The sequence below is a fragment of the Hylobates moloch genome, unplaced genomic scaffold, assembly GCF_009828535.3.
Source record: "Hylobates moloch isolate HMO894 unplaced genomic scaffold, HMol_V3 SCAFFOLD_17, whole genome shotgun sequence".
Lineage (NCBI taxonomy): Eukaryota > Metazoa > Chordata > Mammalia > Primates > Hylobatidae > Hylobates > Hylobates moloch.
Window position 1 is genome coordinate 53139684 of NW_026652292.1, and position 20077 is coordinate 53159760.

Sequence of the window (20077 nt, forward strand, 5' to 3'; positions counted from 1 at the left end):
TATGATTCCATTTATATGAAATATCCAGAATAGGCAAATCCATAGAGACAGAAAATAGACTAGCAGTTACTGGGGGCTGGAGAGAGGAGAAAATAGGGAGAGACTGCTAATGGGTGCAGGGTTTCTTTTTGCAGTGATAACAACGTTTTGGAATTAGATGGTGATGATGGTTACATTAATATACGAAATAGCAAAATTTGTGGATTTACTAAATACCAAAATGTTATAGAATGTAAATTACATCTTAATTTTGGTAAATCCCGCTATGTGATGATGATTGAATGACTTTAGATAAGTCAAGTTGCTGAGCCTTTGTAATAATGGAACCCACACTTAAAAGGGCTTGTTTTGGCCAGGTCTGGTGACTCATGCCTGTAATCCCAGCACTTTTTGGGAGGCTGAGGCAGTGGATCACCTGAGGTCAAGAGTTCAAGGCCAGCCTGGCCAACATGGTGAAACCCCGTCTCCACTAAAAATACAAAAATTAGCCAGGCATGGTGGTAGTGGATGCCTGTAATCTCAGCTACTCCGGAGGCTGAGGCAGGAAAATCACTTGAACCCAGGAGGTGGAGGTTGCCGTGAGCCGAGATTGTGCCATTGCACTCCAGACTGGGCAACAAGAGCGAAGATCTGTCTCAAACAAACAAACAAAAACACAGATAAAGCACTGGCCTATAGTAGATGCACAGCAAATTTTGGCTGTAGATGTAGTGGTGGTAGTAATAGTATTAGTAGTAGCAACAATGATTGGTATTGGAATTATAGTGGGAATGATACATTTTAAATGTAGAAGTAAAACAGAAATGATGGGCTGGAGGCCTCAAGCTCAGAGCTGGGTTTATAGACACACAAAATAGGACAGGACACACAGTTAAGATCAAAGAAGAGATTGTGTGTGAGCCAAAATTCACTCCAGCATGGTGGGCCTGCAGGATGTGTCTCGATGTTTTCCTCTCCCTTTTTATGAGTTGCTGTGTCTAACAGCAAGACTGTGCTCCAATTGTTACTTTAACTCCATAAGCCAAGCCACAAATCGTCCAAGTGTCTCTGGTACATTCCTATCATACTAGCTGGGCAGAGACTTGGTACACACAAGCATCACTTGCCCACCACACTTTCAACAGTTTAGAAATTCGTCCCCAGGCATGGGTCCTGCTCACTCACGCATGGAACTCACACTGGCTGCAGTCCCACCGGAAATACTAAGAAGACTGCAGGGTAAAAGGGAACCCCCGAACTTGCAACTCCAGAGGAGACAAGAAGATAGAAACAAAGCCCCTTGAGAGTAAAGTTCATAACAGCTTGGGGATGCCTTTTTTTCTCCTTGCAAGTAACACTTGCTGAAACAGAAATTTACTTATGACATAGGTCTATCTCTTCATTAACAATCAATTCATTAAAATGCTGTGATATTTCAAAACCAGCTAAATTATTACATTTTGCTATTAAAACATCTGTTCTCAGTATGTTGTTCAATACGAACAGCAATCATGTTTACTTTTTAGCTTGTAAGACATTCCAAAAATAGAATCAGTGTTTTTCTATTTTTAGCTCAGTCTATAAAGTTTAAGGAAATAATCTTCTTTTCAAAACACTGTACACTTGTTTCAAATTCATGGAAAAACCCAGCAGTCATGAGCTCATAAAAGAAAACACCGTAAAAATTTAGAGTCAAAAGATTTTGACACCCACACTCCATCCTGTAACTCAACATAGACTCTTAGCTTTAAACTCACACATTTTGCTATAATTTATAGTGGAAACATTAGAAGCATCACTCGACAGAGCACTAATTTTATCAAGAAATAACCTGTTTACTAAACTGAAAGTTATATTTCTCCTTCAAAAATAAGACTGAAAAGAATCAACTCCTATTTCCTGATCAAATCTATCAGTGAATAAAAATCCAACCCAAACTTCCTCTTTCCACTTCTTCTATAGTAAATCAAAATTTTCTGTTTCTTATAAGGTGGTTTAGTTTACCTTCGTTTAGGATAATTTCCCACTTCTAAAATAATTTCTCTTTTTTATCTTTTTTTTTTTTTTTTTTTTTGAGACGGAGTCTCACTCTGTCACCCAGGCTGAAGTGCAATGGCACAATCTCGGCTCACTACAACCTCCGCCTCCCGGGCTCAAGCGATTCTCCTGCCTCAGCCTCCCAAGTAACTGGGATTACAGGCAGACGCCACCGCGCCCAGCTAATTTTTGTATTTTTAGTAGAGACGGGGTTTCACCATGTTGCCCAGGCTGCTCTTGAACTCCTGACCCCAGGTGATCCACCAGCCTCGGCCTCCCAAAGTGCAGGGATTACAGATGTGAGCCACTGTGCCCAGCCCTCTTTTTTATCTTAATAAAATTCCTTTAAAATTGCCAAGTTTTAAACACAAATGAAGCTCTTTGTGAATGTCCTCACTCTTTTCAAAGCCTAAATTTATGTGCTTCCAGCATTGAATTTTGGATTCGAATTGCACAGCAAGCACCTGGAAAAAAAAATTGTGCCACAAACCTCTGCAGAAATTCACAAAACAATTTGAATTTGTTTCCTTTGTTGTAGCTTAAGATTCCTACAAAAACTCCACCAAGCCACATGTACTTGCATCTCAGCAAGAAGAATGTGCCTGGTAAAACTCTGTAATCTTCAGGTGCACTGAGCAAGCTCATTTTCCAGAATATAAGACCCAAGTGTCGTGTTCCTAGGCAAATGCCCCTCTGAAAACCTTTAAGATAAAAGGTGTCTCCAGAGCAGGGAACATCACACACTGGGGCCTGTTGGGGGGTGGGGGGCTGGAGGAGGAATAGCATTAGGAGAAATAGCTAATGTAAATGATGAGTTGATGGGTGCAGCAAACCCTATGTGTCAAACCTGCATGTTTCGTACATGTATCCTAGAACTTAAAGTATAATAATAATTTTAAAAAGATAAAAGGTGTCTCTGTACTTAGCAAAGGAACTCATAGATTATAAAATAAACCACCATCTGCATCTTAGTCTCTATGCATAGTTACAGAAGGTACATAATTGAAAATAAAAATCAGGAAACAACAGGTGCTGGAGAGGATGTGGAGAAATAGGAACACTTTTACACTGTTGGTGGGACTATAAACTAGTTCAACCATTGTGGAAGTCAGTGTGGCGATTCCTCAGGGATCTAGAACTAGAAATACCATTTGACCCAGCCGTCCCATTACTGGGTATATACCCAAAGGACTATAAATCATGCTGCTATAAAGACACATGCACACGTATGTTTATTGCGACACTATTCACAATAGCAAAGAGTTGGAACCAACCCAAATGTCCAACAACGATAGACTGGATTAAGAAAATGTGGCACATATACACCATGGAATACTATGCAGCCATAAAAAATGATGAGTTCGTGTCCTTTGTAGGGACATGGATGAAACTGGAAAACATCATTCTCAGTAAACTATCGCAAGGACAAAAAACCAAACACCGCATGTTCTCACTCATAGGTGGGAATTGAACAATGAGAACTCATGGACACAGGAAGGGGAACATCACACTCCAGGGACTGTTGTGGGGTTGGGGGAGGGGGGAGGGACAGCATTAGGAGATATACCTAATGCTAAATGGCGAGTTAATGGGTGCAGGAAATTAACATGGCACATGGATACATATGTAACAAACCTGCACATTGTGCACATGTACCCTAAAACCTAAAGTATAATAATAAAAAAAAAAAAAGTCCATTGGCCTTGATAGGAGATGTAAGGGCTGAGAAAATACAAGAGGGAAATAGTTTAGCTTCTCTTTTCCATCTGCGTAGGGATCCCATTCAGTTTTTTAAACGCTTCTAAGTAGTGATGTCTGAGTCATTGCTCTTATAACCTAGAATTTTTCAAACAGGACATAAGTTTTGCTCTGGGTAAGGTGAAGATAAATTCAGCTTTCAGATGAGGGTCAGGAGTCATCTAAAGTGGGTCAATCAATTTGCACATGGACTTGTGGAGTCTTTCTCTGTGTGAGGCAGCCCAGGCTGTCCAGGTGCTTGCTGCTAGCTTCTACCTGCTGGCAACCAGCTATGTGACCTCAGACAGTTCATGTCACATTCTCTGAACCTGTTTCCACCTTGTAAATTGTGGGTATTAGGCCCACGATCTCCAAGGTCCCTTCCAAGCTTCCCTCAGGCATGTTGTGAAACATACACTAAATTAAACGCCCATGGCCAGGGGCAATGGCTCACACCTGTAATCCCAGCACTTTCAGAGGGTGAAGTAGGTGAATCACTTGATGTCAGGAGTTCAAGACCAGCCTGGCCAACATGGTGAAACCCCATCTCTACTAAAAATACAAAAATTAGCTGGGCATGGTGACACCTGTAATATCAGCTACTCGGGAGGCTGAGGAAGGAGAATTGCTTGAATCCGGGAGGTGGAGGTTGTAGTGAGCCGAAATTGTGCCACTGCACTCCAGCCTGGGTGACAGAGTGAGACTCCATCTCAGATAAATAAATAAAATAAATAAATAAATAAATGTCCATGACAGGTTTGTGCCTGGCAGCCTTCGCTCAGGGTCAAGGTAGAACTAAACATATCTGCTCACCGATCTCAAGGTCATAATATCACAAGAGCCCCGATGCTCCTGGAACTTTTCCAAATATCTAGAGTTCTTGTTCTCAAGGACAAGACAAGCATAAAAAAGAAGCCAACTCAGTGCAGGGATCACCTCCCTCCACTTCAAGGTACCCCTACTCCAAGATCAAGGGTCAGGAAGGATGAAAACATTATCCGCTGAGTACTTACTGCATGCCAGATGTGTTTATATATTACCCATCTCACAACCCTAGATGGTAAGAGTAATCATAATAGTAATAGAACATAATGTGTATTGAGTGCTTCCTATCTGCCAGACACTGCTAAAAACCAGCAAACCTTCAGGCAGCATCCATCATGCACCAGGCATGGTTCTAAGCATTTACAGCGCATGAGGTCGAGAGTATGAGTGCCTGTTTTTGGATGGGGAAACTGAAGCACTCAGCTGGGAAAGGAGAAAACCAGAATCAGGCCCAGGCACTCTGCCAACTTAACCACTTTACTTCACAGCCCCTAATTACCTTAAAACCCTGCTGCAAGGTATTACTTATTCTGTTTTGCAGATGAGGAAACCGAGGTTCAGGAAAGTAAAATAATTCACCAAAGGCCTCACCTAGGCACAGTGGAGCAGTATCTGCATAGACCACCTGTCAGCATCCCTCCAAGCAGGTCCTAACTGCTACAAACACAGGGCTTCATGCTCTAAGATTTCAAGGAGCTGGCATGGCCAAGAGAGGTTCTCTAGACAGACACCATGCTCTGGCAGCCTCCTGCCAACAGCAGGCTCTGTCAGGGAAAGAGCTTGGCCTTTTTCATGAGGCTGGGGACAGAGCTGATGCTAGCTAGATGAGATACAAATAGACATGAAATGGCAGCAGATTCTAAAGAACAAATGAATGAATGAGGTAGGAAGGAAGGAAGAGAGAAAGGAAGCAAATTCTTGTTGGGTCTGAGGCAGCAGGGCCCTTCTCAAGGGTTCAGCCAGGCCGGGGGCTAATAAGAAAGTGAGACCTGCAGTAGGCTGCCCCTTGTCCCCATCCAGGCTATGCTGGGGCCAGCAGGTCAAACTCTATCTGAACCCAGCGCAAAGCAGGAGCTGCGCTGCCGGATCTGGGGAAGGCAGGCACATTGGTCCTCTCTGTGAAAAACTGGCCAGGCTAGTGGACAGGAAAACCCTGACCTCTCAGTGCCTAGGAAATTCAGTGGCAGGGGGCTTGGTCCTCGCCACAGCCTAATGGGAACCTGAGTGTCCAGTTGGATCCTGAGTCTCGAGTTGGATGTGCCAGTGGATCCAGCACAAGGTTTAGAATCACCTTACATGAAGTACAGCGCCCCGACCCTCCTTTCCAACTGTGAGACTGTGGTGCATGAACTGAAGCCTAGGGGACTCCAAGAAAGGGGCACACAGCCTCTCTGTGCCAACAAATGCTGCTTTAACTAATTTCATCAAGTGGTAATTTCGCATATCCAACCCTGGCCCATGTGTGTGCAGAGCACTGAACTTAAGCCATTGCAGTCGCCATTGCAGTAATTCATTCAGCCACTCAATATCATTGCATTCCAGTCCTCAGGGATGCTAAAGTGAGCAAGCCACCTGCCCCTACAGGAACGTCTTATGGTCCAGCAGGCCCATACAGCAAGTAAACAGGAAATGACACAAATGGGCGATAAATGCAGTGAGAAGGAAAAGAGAGGGTGTTAAGAAAGCTTACAGAGAGGGCCCCTAACCAACATTAGGGACCCTGTAGTCACCTTGGTGTTTTAAGTAGGCACAAAATGCCAAGTACAAATGAGCCACTGGGGGGAAAAAGAGCAGGGATATTATTCCTAATCTACAAGGGAGTAGAGTCTGATATTGGATTTTCTTATTACAGTATTCTTATTTCTTAGGATCTTAAAAATTATTAAATATTTTTAAAACATTTAAATAGCATAATATGAGAGGTACCCATGTAATTACTACCCAGTCTTAGCAGTTTCAGATATTTTGTACATAAGTACACAGATGGGTATTTTTTTGACACGGAATCTCACTCTGTCACCCAGGTTGGAGTGCAGTGGCGTGATCTCGGCTCACTGCAACCTTCACCTCCTGGGCTGAAGCGATTCTCGTGCCTCGCTGGGATTACAGGCATGTGCCACCATGCCCAGCTAATTTTTGTATTTTTAGTAGAGACGGGGTTTTACCATGTTGGCCAGGCCAGTTTCAAACTCCTGGCCTCAAGTGATCCGCCCACCTGGACCTCCCCCCTCCCTTACCCCCCACCTCAACTCTTTCTTGCCCTTGCTCTGCCATGTGAGAGGCCTGCTCCCCCCTTGGCCTTCTGCCATGACTGGAAGCTTTGTGACGCCTCCCCAGAAGCTGAGCAGATGCCGCCGCCATGCCTCCTGTACAGCCTGCAGAACTGTGAGCCAATTAAACCTCTTTTCTTTATAAATTACCCAGTCTCAGGTATTTCTTTACAGCAATGCAAGAATGGCCTAATACTGTACTTTTTGTGAGTCAGTTTAAAAATGAGTGTAAACTAATAAGTAAATATGCATAGCTTCAACTAAGTGATTTTTATGGACTGTAGCAGAGGACCTGGCTTGTATTTTCTTAATGGTTTCATGTCTCATGCCAAGGCCATCATACGCAAAGAGATACCTGAAAAAGAGTTGATGTTTATTGCCAAAGAAGTACTTAAACTGACCATAATGAAGATGTTAAAGAGCTTCAGAGAAGCTGTATACTATTTCCGTGGGCTGACCACAGACACACTTTAAATCAAAGGCCAGCTGATCATTGGACTTAGGGTGATTTTTTAAAACTTTCTGTTTTTATTCAATTCCCTTGACTTATTTCAGTTTAGAATTTGACTTCTTATTATCCTCATAGTAATCCTGAAAAAATTACTAAGAATAAAAAATATCATAACTACTAACATAAGTCCACAGGATGTTAGAACTGCAAAGATACCATATAGCTAAACCTCTTTATTTACAGGTGATGAAACTGAAGTCTGAGAGGTTCATTATTCATCCGTCCAACAAATATTTATTGAGTTTCTACTCTGATATCATTTAGATCCTTACTATGCTAATAACTGTATATAAATGTGGCAGTAAACATTTAGAAATTTAAACATGTTTAGTGTCTCTATCAACAGCTTTAAGAGTAAAATTTTAGACGTTACCAGCTTGCCCAAGGTTGCATATCCATTAAACAAAGGAAGCAGGGTTAAGACCCAGGGAGTCTGACTCCAGTAATACTTCCTGTATTGCCATGGGATACACCTATGGTTCTTGAATCCAAAATGCAGAAATACGAATTGTACAGGAGAACAAGACCCTACCATTTACAGAATGTGATGTCTTCCTTTACAGAGGAAATTTAGTTCTTCTGGTGAAGAGGACAATGGCTGGGTAGGAGCTTATGCCCACACCTAATGGAAACTTATCCTTGACCTGCGTGGCTACTGGCCCAAGATAAAGATTACTTGGAGCAGCCCACCATAGAATCAGCTCCAAGATAAGGGGAAGTACTTGGACACCATAGTGAACAAAACAGAGATGGTCCCTGCCCTCAGGGGGCCCAGAATTTATTGGGGAAGAAAGGCAATGTACAAGTAACTTCTCAAATATTTTATGATTTGTTTTGAATTTTTAAACTTAAACCTTCTCCAGTTTTAAAATAGCATGGAAGCAAAAAACAAAATGGAATGGGGCAGATCACAAAATTGTAACTCTTCTCTAAGGACCAGTATGACAACCTAGGACTGAGACCTTGCATCTTTTTTGGAGGTCAGTTCTGACAGCATCCTTTGATTGAAGAGGGATTTGGAAACTTTGGCCTGTCATGACATTTGATGGTTCTTAAATAGCCACATCCAGTTGGCTTTTTGTGGAATAACATGTTCAGAGACATAACCACCACCCACTTTCAGTAGAAAGAGCAAAACCGCTAACATGAATAATGAATAGCAGCTCCTGGTCTAGGAAACTCACTAAGTCTTGGAATTCAGGAACCACAGAGGAACCCCTGAAGCCTCTCAGGCGATCTGGATTGACACCAGACATCTGTGACTCTATCCAAGCTTTGTACAGAATTCAAGGCATGGACATAAAAGTGCTTTAAGTTATAAGACATTAACAGAATAAGATATGGGATTTCATGAATATTATTTAGCCATATAGACATTTTAAGATCATCAGTGTTAGTCCTAGCTGCAAATATGTTCCCTATTTTTTTTAGCATTCCACAAAATTATCATTCTTTTAATTATCTCCCTTTGCTACTAGGACCTCCTTAAGGCTTTCATCTGGTTCACACTAGGCTGGGAAGAAAAGATGTAGGAAGTTCTTGGCCTGACCCTGGCCTTTTCTCCTTTATCCTTTGCTATTTCCTGTCTCCTGTTTCTCTACAGAAGTAAATCATGTTGACATATCCCCAAAAGGTAGGGGCCGTAGTATGAAAGAAATATAGAAACAAGGGACAGCTGAGACAGATGCACATAAAGAGGAATATGACCCACTTTATATTTATGTATTTATTATGTTGTTAAACAAAGAATGCTTTATTAATACAAATACACACAAACTCCAAAGCACTAAGAAATTTAAATATCTACATCATAGCAAACAGCTGGCAATTCAACATCCAGGGTTGACAGAATGCTTGAAGGAGACTGCAAACAGATTGCATTCCCATGGTGGAGAGGGCATCTTCACAGGTGAAGGGGGGCCCAGCTGAAACAGCTTTTCAAGCTGTCCCTCCTCATCAAGGATCATGAGAGGCACTCCACTCAAAGGGAGGTGTGCAATCTGGTGCTCTTCAGGCAGGTCAAAACTCTCAAAGTCTAGAGGATTGAAGGGAAAGAATTTTTCTATTTCTGGATAGGCGTCATCTGAGGCAGGAACAGAGCTTTTCGTTTTAACAGTCTTCTCGGTCATCTTTTTGGCAGAAAAGCTTGGCTGTTTTTGTTTGCTGGGTCCATTGTTCTTTACTGACTTTTCTGTAGCTCTGTTGACAGTTCCCAAAGCCTTTCTGGTAGCTTTAGGTAAGGCTGATGGAGCATCGAACGTTTTGCCAAAACGTGGTGTTAAAACTTGAGATATCCCATCTAAGGCTTTGATTGAAGGTCTAGACTCCAGCTTCGGCCCATCCTTAGCAGCCATACGGGTGCCTGGTTCTCCAATTTCCTTATCAACATAGATCAGAGTAGCCATTCTGGATTATTGCCACTCTCAAGAGCCACATTCATCTAAGACCGTGGTCCCACTTTATATTTAGATAGAATGTTCACTATAGTGGAAATTGGTGTAATATCTAATTTTTGTGCCTAGCACATCATCTGAGAGTTAGTGTGAACTCATATAAAGAGCACAAGCCTGAGGTCAGACAAACCCAGGTAGGAATCTCGGGAGTACCACTGTCTGTTAGCTGTAAGATTTGGGCAGGTTAGCTAACATCCAAGCCCTATTTCCACATCCATAAAACGGAGGTAAAACCCAACTCTTATACATTGTTAAATGATCAAAAACCACTTAGGTAAAGGGCAGAGCAACCAATAAATAAATAGTTTCTGCCTTTATTGCATTTTCTAATTTATAATGTACTTTTGCATACATTATTTCACTTCTTACTAACCTTTAATAAATGCAAGTCTTCCATTTTTTACTAAAGCAGCACCCCTGAAGTTTCTCTAAACTGCAAAATGCTCAAATGTTTCATCCCGATTTATCCCTTTTGCCAACTCTGATCTACTGGTGGCAGACAATCCAGCATGCAGCCGTGGGGAGAGCCGAGAGGCCCTGTCTGAGCAACGTGACTACTAATGTTGATTGCCTGGGCAGGAATACTGGACTATGGCAATGACTATGTACCTTTGCCAACCCAACCCCAATCTAGTCCAGGCTATTGATTCACAGCAGCAAAGGGTCACTTCTGTTTCTAAGGCCTAGAGATAAGTTGAGGGCAGTTTTGCAGTGAGCCATTTCAATTCAATGATAAATATTCTTGTTGTCTAATTTATTCTAGCCTCAGCCTCCCAAGTAACTGGGACTACAGGTGTGCTCCACCACACCTGGCTAATTTTTAGTAGACATGGGGTTTCACTATGTCGGCCAGGCTGGTCTTGAACTCCTGACCTCAAGTGATCTGCCCATCTCAGTCTCCCAAAGTGCTGGGATTACAGGTGTGAGCCACTGTGCCCGGCTACACTCCACTTTTCTTAAGTTAAACTAACATTAGTTGGCGTCCCTGAGCAACTAATGTTGGCGTCTTGCTCTGTTGCCATGACCCATGGCCATGTGTGCATAGGTATTTGAGCCCATATGCAGAAATATGCAGTTGAGTCTTGAACGATACAGGATTGAGTCACATGGATCCGCTTATTCTCAGATTTTCTTCTGCGGCTGCCACCTCTGAGACTGCAAGACCAACCCCTCCTCTTCCTCCTCCTCCTCAGCCTATTCAACGTGAAGACAATGAGGGTGAAGACCTTTATGATGATCTATTTCTACTTAATGAATAATGAAATATGTTCTCTTCCTTATGATTTTTCTTAGTAACATTTTCTTTTTTCCAGCTTACTTTATTGTGAGAATACAGGATATAGTGCATATAACACACAAAATATGTGTTAGTCGACTGTGTTATTGGTGAGGTCAACAGAAGACTATTGGTTAAGCTTTTTGGGAGTCAAAGGTTATAGGTGGATTTTCGACTATGCAGATGATTGGTGCCCCTAACCCTCACATTGTTCAAGGGTCAACTGTACGGGTTTATTTGCATAAGGCCACCTCAAATACAAAGGGCCATTCGAAGGTATCATTAGAAGTCTTGCTCTTAACCTGAGACAAGTAGCTAGAAAGTGACAGAGCCATGACTTGGACCTGGTATATCAAATGATTGATGTAACCTCTATATGGAGCTTTTAAACTCAAGTGCCACCCAGAGTCAGTCAGGGAATGTAAATATATGATGTGCCAGTGGAAGGCAATGGAGAACAGGGAGACGGGTGGGGTAGAGAGTGTGTGTGCCAATCTGCAGGCATTCCAATTGAATTATTTTTCTTCAAATACTATGGTAGGCAACTTTTACAATAAGGTTTGCAGGGCACCTGTCTGTAATCCCGTCTCATTATACCATTAGCAGGAATTATTGTTAAACAACTTCTTTCAACTGTTCTGACACATTCATTTTTTATTAATAGCCTTCTAATGGTACTCTGAATTGGGGCAGAAATAATTAAAATAAAAGATGTCATATATGTGTCCTAAAGAAGGGACAAATAAAGATCAGTGAGGCCTAGAGGTGTGAAAGCAAATCTAATCCAGGAACACTTTCTGGAGGAGGTGGCATTTGAGCTAGGAGAGATGGAATGCTTAAGTAAGAGAAGAGGAAATCTCTCCAGGCAAAAGAAACAACAATGAACAAAACAGAGAAAAGCGTGGCTACGAAGAAAAGTAAACTGTCCCATTTTGCTGGAAAATAGAGTACACCATCTTGGAACTAAAAGAAAAAATATGAAGAATCATCTGGGACCAGATACGGTAAAGGTTCTTGACTGCCAAGCTAAGGAATCTGGTGTTTATTGGTTAGAGATGAAAATGGCCTGCTCAGAAAATGGGTTTTCTAGGAGATGAATCTGCTTTGTTGATCTTACAGACTCTTTCTTAACGTGAAGCATACTTTTTTCCTAGACAACTTCAAATCTGAAAAATTCGTTACTATTCTTAGCATATGTTTTTGAAAGTAAACTTGGTCACCATAAACGTATATGAGAAAAGGGGCATAAAAACTGGCAGCAAATCCAGTAACTGTAGCCATCTGTGTTTCTGTTGTTCTAAGCGGAGATCAACAAAAATAGCATTTTAAAAAACATATAAGTATGGTTGAAGTAATATTTTCCAGTGAAGCTTTCCACAAGTGGCTGCTAATAATTTTATCTGGTATTTTAAAATAAAATACACTACCTACAGGACACCATGGAAAACTATCATCTGTTGCATTATAAATGGAAGAATAAAAAGAAGGAAAGACACAAGGGAGGGAGGAAAATGATATGTAGTTTGTCAGGAAATGTAAATCACATGTCAGAATTGACCTTTTAAAAAGTAATAATGAACAATAAGAAAAACATCAAACGATCTGTTCTGAACTTTTATGAAAAAGTGGTGTAGGATAAAAATGGAGTTTGGAGTCAGAAAGACTGTTTTGGAATCTCAACTCTCTTCTCTTTCTATATTATTTTTTATTTTTATTATTTTAAGAGAGAGGACCTTGCTCTGTTGCTGAGGCTGGGGTGCAGTGGTGTGATCATAACTCACTGTAGCCTCGAACTCTTAGGCTCAGGCAATCCTCCTGCCTCAGCCTCCTGAGTACCTAGGACTACAGGCACACACCCCCATGCCCAGGTAATCTTGCTCTGTTTCGTAGAGAGGGGTCCTGCTGTGTTGCCCAGGCTGGTCTTGAACTCCTGGGCTCAAGATATCCTCCTGCCTTGGCTTCCCAAACTGTTAGGATTGTAGGCATGAGCCACCGTGCCCAGCAATACATATTCCTGTCAACAGATAAATTCCTTGTCTCTAAAAAGTGGTGTTATTTATTACTTTAATGATTGTGAAGAATGAAAACGTGTGATATCAGGTATCATATATTTGTCTCTTTCCTTCTTTTGGAAAGGAAGGGATATGTTTGCCACATTGTGTAACTGTGGACATGAGTATTATACAAACTCCTGAGGGGCTTATGTTCTCCCATGTCACGCAAGGAGTCTAAATGTTTATGTGGTCAGCTTGATCCTTCATGTAAGGGGAGGGAGGCAACGGTGCAGACAATCCCAAAGACCGGATAAGAGCAATCCTTTAAGTTTCACCGTGGCATGCATCAGTGGCTTCTTTGGGGGAAATTCGTATCTACACTCCCTTCTTTTTTTTTTTTTTTTTTTTTTTTGAGCGGGAGTCTTGCTCTGTTGCCCAGGCTGGAGTGTGGTGGCACAATCTCTGCTCACTGCATCTTCCACCTCCCGGGTTCAAGTGATTCTCATGCCTCAGCCTCCCAAGTAACTGGGACTACAGGTGTGCTCCACCACACCTGGCTAATTTTTAGTAGACATGGGGTTTCACTATGTTGGCCAGGCTGGTCTTGAACTCCTGACTTCAAGTGATCTGCCCATCTCAGTCTCCCAAAGTGCTAGGATTACAGGTGTGAGCCACTGTGCCCGGCTACACTCCACTTTTCTTAAGTTAAACAAACATTAGTTGGCGTCCCTGAGCATATCACAGGAGGTCAAGGGGAAAAGACACAGAATGGAAGTACAGGGAAAAGCCATTTGGTCATTTTAAATGTGTTAAAGCACAATGAGGATAGTCTGCTGGAAGTTTATTCACTTCACATTCCATATGTATTGAGCACCTACTTGGGGCCAGGTACTGTCTAGTCTGTGGCAATACATCTGTGAGCAAAACAAACCAAAACCCCTGCCCTCAGGAAACTTATATCCTAGTGAAGAGAGAGTCAGACAATGAATGAAACAAATTTTTAAATGGCATAGTGTATTAGAAGTTCATTAAGCCAGGCGCAGTGGCTCACGCCTGTAAGTCTCAACACTTTGGGAGGCTGAGATGGGTGATCGCTTGAAGTCCAGGAGTTCGAGACCAGCCTGGGCAACATAGGGAGACCCCCCCGCCGCCATCTCTACAAAAAATACAAAAATTAGCCAGTTGTCATTCCAGCTACTCAGAAGGCTGAGGTGGGAGGATGGCTTGAACCTGGGAGGCAGAGGTTGCAGTAAGCCTAGATCGTGACACTGTACTCCAGCCTGAGTGACAGAGACGTTGTTTCAAAAAAAAACAAAGTTTATTTAAAGCATATTATATGTATTTTGGGGGAAGATATTTATTTTTTATTTTTTAAATAGAGACAAGGTCTCACTATGTTGCCCAGGCTGGCCTTGAACTCCTAGACTCAAGCGATCCTCCCACCTTAGCCTCCGAAAGTGCTGGGATTACAGGCATGAGACACCACGGCCAGCCCAGATGATATGTATTATAATCTATATGCATAATAGAAAAATGAAAAGTGTAAACTTTGAGGTAAAGCTCTCTTAAACACTGCTTATTCTTGGACCACAGGTGCTCATAATAAAGGGCAGAAATTTTTGCAAAAAAGAGTCACAGTGGAAACTGCACATTGCAACACACACATTGTAATTTATATACAGTTGACCCTCTTTATCCATGGGTTCTGCATCTGTGGATTCAACCAATTGTGGATTGTAAATATTTGGAAAAAACAAAGGATGGTTGTGTCTGTACCGAACATGTACAGACATTTTTTCTTATAACTATTCCCTGAACAAAACAGTATAACACTATGTATGTAGCATTGACACTGTATTGAGTAGTATAAGTAATCTAGAGATGATTTAAAGTATGTAGGAGGGTGCGCACAGGTTACAGGCAAATACTATGTCATTTTATATCAGGGGTTTGAGCATCCATGGATTTTGGTATCCACAGGGGTGGTAAAACCAATGCCCTCGTCCCCATATATACTGAGGGACAACTGTATACACATAGAGAGGTATGTATGTGCAGGTCATGGGAATCTCTCATTAAGTCTGTGCTACCTTTGGAAAAAAACTGGGGGAGATACATGCTCCAGAAGTAAAATGAAGGGGCGATTTCTTTTTTTAGTTTTATAGTTTCTTAAATTTATTAGATTATACATGGTTTTTAACTTGTGTTTTACAATATTTTTCAAATAAAAATAAAAAGTGAGTTAAAGAAAGATGAGACTAGTTCTACATGTACTGACAGCAATCGGTACATGACACATTAGGTGGAAAATCTAGATTACAGAGCGTGTATCACCTGTTTATGTATGTGTTAAATACATAGGTTTTTAAAAAATCCACTGCTAAGTGAGCCAATATCGGATCACGCCACTGCACTCCAGCCTGGACGACAGAGAGAGACTCTGTCTCAAAAAAAACAAACAAACAAAAAAAAAGACTCTGTCTCAAAAAAAAAATCCACTGCTAAGAGTCATATGATACATAAATGTTTTTTTCATGTCAGCTGGTCTGAGACAGGGATCCCATCAGAGTTTCAGTGAATCACCCCTCCTCTTCATCGCCCACATACAGTATCACTAAGTAGGCACTTCCGCCTCAGAGCCGACCTTCAAAGCATCCTTTCCTCCGTCGCAGCCACTATTGTCCTAGGCTGGTCCTCATCATCTCTTACCTGAATCACCCCAAAGGTATCCTCACTGGTCTCCGTCCATTCTTGACATGACTTCCAAGACCCTTCCAAATCTGGCCTCAACCTACCTGTGACTGATACTGATTCTACCTAATAATGATTCCCCCATTTCCTCTTCACTAAAATAACCCTAATTTTGTTCAGAGAATAGACGTAGACCTTTGATCTCAGCTGTAGCCCCATGGAATGCTCATGAGTTGGCACATAGTAGGCAATTTTTTTTTTTTACTGAATGAATGAATGTAAAAATTAGTAATGTTAATCATTTTATCTTCCCAAGTGAGTCATCTAAAAGTCAACATGTTCAGACCATAGGAAAGATTAAAAGAAAAAAAAAGTCAACATGTGACCCACGTCTGGCCAATGAGATATTAGAAGATGTCTGCCCCACCTCTCCTGCCTAGAACACACTGGTGTGAGGAGACACAGCAGCCATCTTGGAATCCTGAGGCCACACAACAAAAGGCCAAAGTCAACATGCTGGGGATTGCAAAGTGGAATGAGACAAAAGCCTGTTATTGATGATCTAGATCCAGCCACTCTGGAACTGCTTGCATTCCGATCCTTATTCTGTGATCTAAGTATCTCTGTTTTCTAGACCGGACTTTAATGGGCCTATGAGTCGCTTGGAAATCTCCTTACAATGGGAATGCTGATTTTGCAGGGCTGAAGTGGGGCCTGATAATCTACATTAATAACAGGCTCCCTGGCAATGTTGCTAATGATGTCACAATGAGAAATGACGATGCGAGCCAGTGTAAATTAGGCATTCTATTACTTTTAGCTGAACGCATCCTTATTTTCTGCTGTCCCTGGTCACATACCAAGCTAACCACAGTAGCCATCCAATCTTCTCAAAATATACAAACTGTCTCCCAGGCATGGCTCATGTTTATCCCTCCCTTGAAGGAGCTCTAAGTTTCTGTAGAATTTACCACTATTCTACACATCAACCTTTGTCACTTTTTCTACTCATCGACCATTTGCATTTTCCCAGATACATTTTCTCCTGTCTCTTATTCAAGTCATGATTAAACAGTTATAGTGACATGTTTAATAGACAAAATCATTTTAAAATACCTCAAGCTTAATTGCAAAATTATTGAATTCCCTAGTAGATTTTACATATTATACTACATAACTGGTTGTGTTTCATTTCAGAAAAGTGGGAATTAAAAACTACAGGAACAGGATTCTATTACCAGTAATGACATGCAAGTGCCTCTCCTTGATGAAGCTTTAATTGCACATGACACTTTGAAAACGTTTTTAATAAAGTCTGATATTAAGATTTGTCAGTTAAAAACTGAGCTCAGATGAATTACCCAGTATCACTTCCAGATTAAAAACACCATTTCTCTCTTATCTGTCCAAGAAATTCCTACCTGGTTCTATTCCATTAATTAGCAATATGCTTTTCATATCACACTGTGGTATTCCAAAATTTAGCATTCATGCTTTCATTCCAAACTTGTCGGAAAAGGCACCAAATTACTGGCTCTGAATGCAAAATGTCTGCATGCCGCAGTGGGAGAGGAATGGAGCTAATGCATATGGATTCCAATTACCTGCAGCCGAGACAGTAAACGGCATATCCAAAACCACGTCATCAATCAGCACATCTAGCCATGCACAATTTTGATCACACATCATCAATCAAATGTCTTGATTTGATTTTCACTGTAAATTAGCACAATTTTTCTGCAGCCCCAATCAACTCAAAACCATCACATAATGTGTGCAAACGACAAGGCCATGTGGGATAAGTAAAAAACCAGGATTCAAGAGACGGACATTTTATTTTTCCCCTTTGAAAAAAATTTTTTTTTAAGTTTCAGGGTACATGTGCAGGATGTGCAGGTTTGTTACACAGGTAAATGTGTGCCATGGTGGTTTGCTGCACCTATCAACCCATCACCTAGATATTAAGCCTAGCATGCATTAGCTGTTTTTCCTAATGCTCTCCCTCCCCTCACCCCAACCCCTGACAGGCCCCAGTGTGTGTTGTTCTCCTCCCTGTGTCCAAGTGTTCTCATTGTTCAGCTCCCACTTATAAATGAGAACATGTGGTGTTTGGTTTTCTGTTCCTTTGTTAGTTTGCTGCGGATAATGGTTTCCAGCTCCATCCATGTTCCTGCAGAGGACATGATCTCGTTTCTTTTTATGGCTGCATAGTGTTCCATGGTGTATATGTACCACATTTTCTTTATCCAGTCTACCATTGATGGACATTTGGATTGATTGAGAGGTGGAGATTTTAATTTAAATTCCATCAGTGATTTAGCACAAGATTATCAGCCCTTTCCCCAAGTCAACAGAACTTTAAATCACATGCTGAAAAGTAAAAAATCTAAAATCTAGCCTGTGATTTCCGCACGGACTCAGCAAAGATCACAACAAAACTTCAAAGCGCGTGTGAAGTTGCAGGATAAATAGTCTCAGGGCCACTGGGATGAACTAGAAGCTGCTGGGTTCATAATGACTGCAGGCCTTGCAACAAGCTTCACTTTGCTGACACTGGTGGCTCACTGTTGCTTTCCAGGCAGGGCTTTCTTCCTCACCCTCTCCTGCAGCTCTTTTTATTTTTATTTTTTTTTGAGACGGAATCTCACTCTGTCACCCAGGCTGGAGTGCGGTGGCGCAATCTCGGCTCACTGCAAGCTCCGCCTCCCGGGTTCACGCCATTCTCCTGCCTCAGCCACCCGAATAGCTGGGACTACAGGCGCCCGCCACCATGCCCGGCTAATTTTTTATATTTTTAGTAGAGATGGGGTTTCACCATTTTAGCCAGGGTGGTCTCGATCTCCTGACCTCGTGATCCGCCCGCCTCAGCCTCCCAAAGTGCTGGGATTACAGGCGTGAGCCACCGCGCCCGGCCCTCCTGCAGCTCTTTCAAAGGTCCCCTACAGTGATGATGAGCACCGTAATACAGGGAAAGGCTTATACATAGTCTGAGAACACATAGGTGTCAGTATGTAGGTTTGTACAGTCACAGGGAGGGACATGGTAAAAGTACATACCCATTATCACTTGAACTCCATGTCAATATTGTAATAGCTAAAAATTGTATCTGAATGATTTACTCCTGTGGGCAAAGGCTGTGACCTCTCTACAGATTTTCAGTGTTTATTCTCCTAGACAAACACTATAACCATTTTATAGATCCTAAGTGTTTCACTGAACAAATACTCTGACCTCTTTCAAATGTTGTTTTGAATGTCCTTTTCAAATATCGAAGGTCCACTTCCCTAACTTGGCTGAGTGTCACTGCATCTCCTCTTCCCTAGCAGAGTGTCACAAGGCTCCTTCCCCTGCTGTGACCACAGAAGATAAATCTTGCAGAGGGTCTTGGGCATAAGAATAAAAAAGAGCCTGTAGTTCTGATACGTTAACAAATTAGGGTGGTGGTCCCCAGGATGCAGCTGGAGATAATTCCCCTCCTTCTTTCCTATAATGCAGTTCTTATAGCAGCAAAGTTTTGTTTATAGATTCTGAGGCCATGTATTTTTTAACCACCTATATTTATGAAAAATGTCAAATAGGAAAGTAAAAAGAATATTATAATGAACTCCCAGGTTCCATCACCCAATTTCAACCAGTGTCAGCTCGGAACCAATCTTATTTCAGTATCCACACCCACTTCTCTTCCTACGATCATTTTTAAAAACAATCCCTGATATGCTATTTCATTCATAAATATTTCAGTATACAGTAAATAGCCCCCAAAGACAGGAATTCTTTGTGCTTTGTGTTTTTTGAACACAGAGGACAATATATTTTCAAATCATCAAAGCCAAACTGGGGAAAAGTACATTGTGTTGTTCAGCTATTTATATTTCTCACAATAAATAATTTAAAATGGTGAATAGGCCAGGTGCAGTGGCTCATGCCTATAATCCCAGCACTGTGGGAGGCCGAGGAGGGTGGATCACCTGAGGTCAGGAGTTCGAGACCAGCCTGGCCAACATGGTGAAACCCTGCCCCTACTAAAAAAGAAATACAAAAATTAGTCGGGCATGGTGGCAAGTGCCTGTAATCCCAGCTACTTGGGAGGCTGAGGCAGGAGAATTGCTTGAACCTGGGAGGTGGGGGTTGCAGTGAGTCGAGATCACACCACTGCACTCCAGCCTGGGCAACAAGAGTGAAACTCCGTCTGAAAAAAAAAAAAAGTGACTACATGTCATTATACATTTGTCCAATTCACAGGATGTGCAACGCCAAGAATGAGCCCTAATGTAAACTATGAATTTTGGGTGAGAACAATGTGT

General features: G+C 41.8%; 2 protein-coding genes across 5 annotated transcripts in view; both read right to left on the bottom strand.

Moving 5' to 3' along the window:
• The window catches only part of TBC1D1 (TBC1 domain family member 1), a 245798-nt gene that overhangs the window by 167381 nt on the left and 58340 nt on the right, over positions 1–20077 (bottom strand). The gene's annotated exons all lie outside the window — the stretch shown is intronic.
• On the bottom strand, positions 9017–9801 carry PTTG2 (pituitary tumor-transforming 2). The gene has a single exon (XM_032136091.3). It carries the CDS (start codon positions 9762–9764, stop codon positions 9189–9191), a length of 576 nt encoding a protein of 191 aa, XP_031991982.1. The 5' UTR covers positions 9765–9801; the 3' UTR covers positions 9017–9188.

Coding starts and splice junctions, on each gene's coding strand:
- PTTG2 (XM_032136091.3), bottom strand. CDS start 9,764: ATGGCTACTCTGATCTATGTTGATAAGGAAATTGGAGAACCAGGCACC.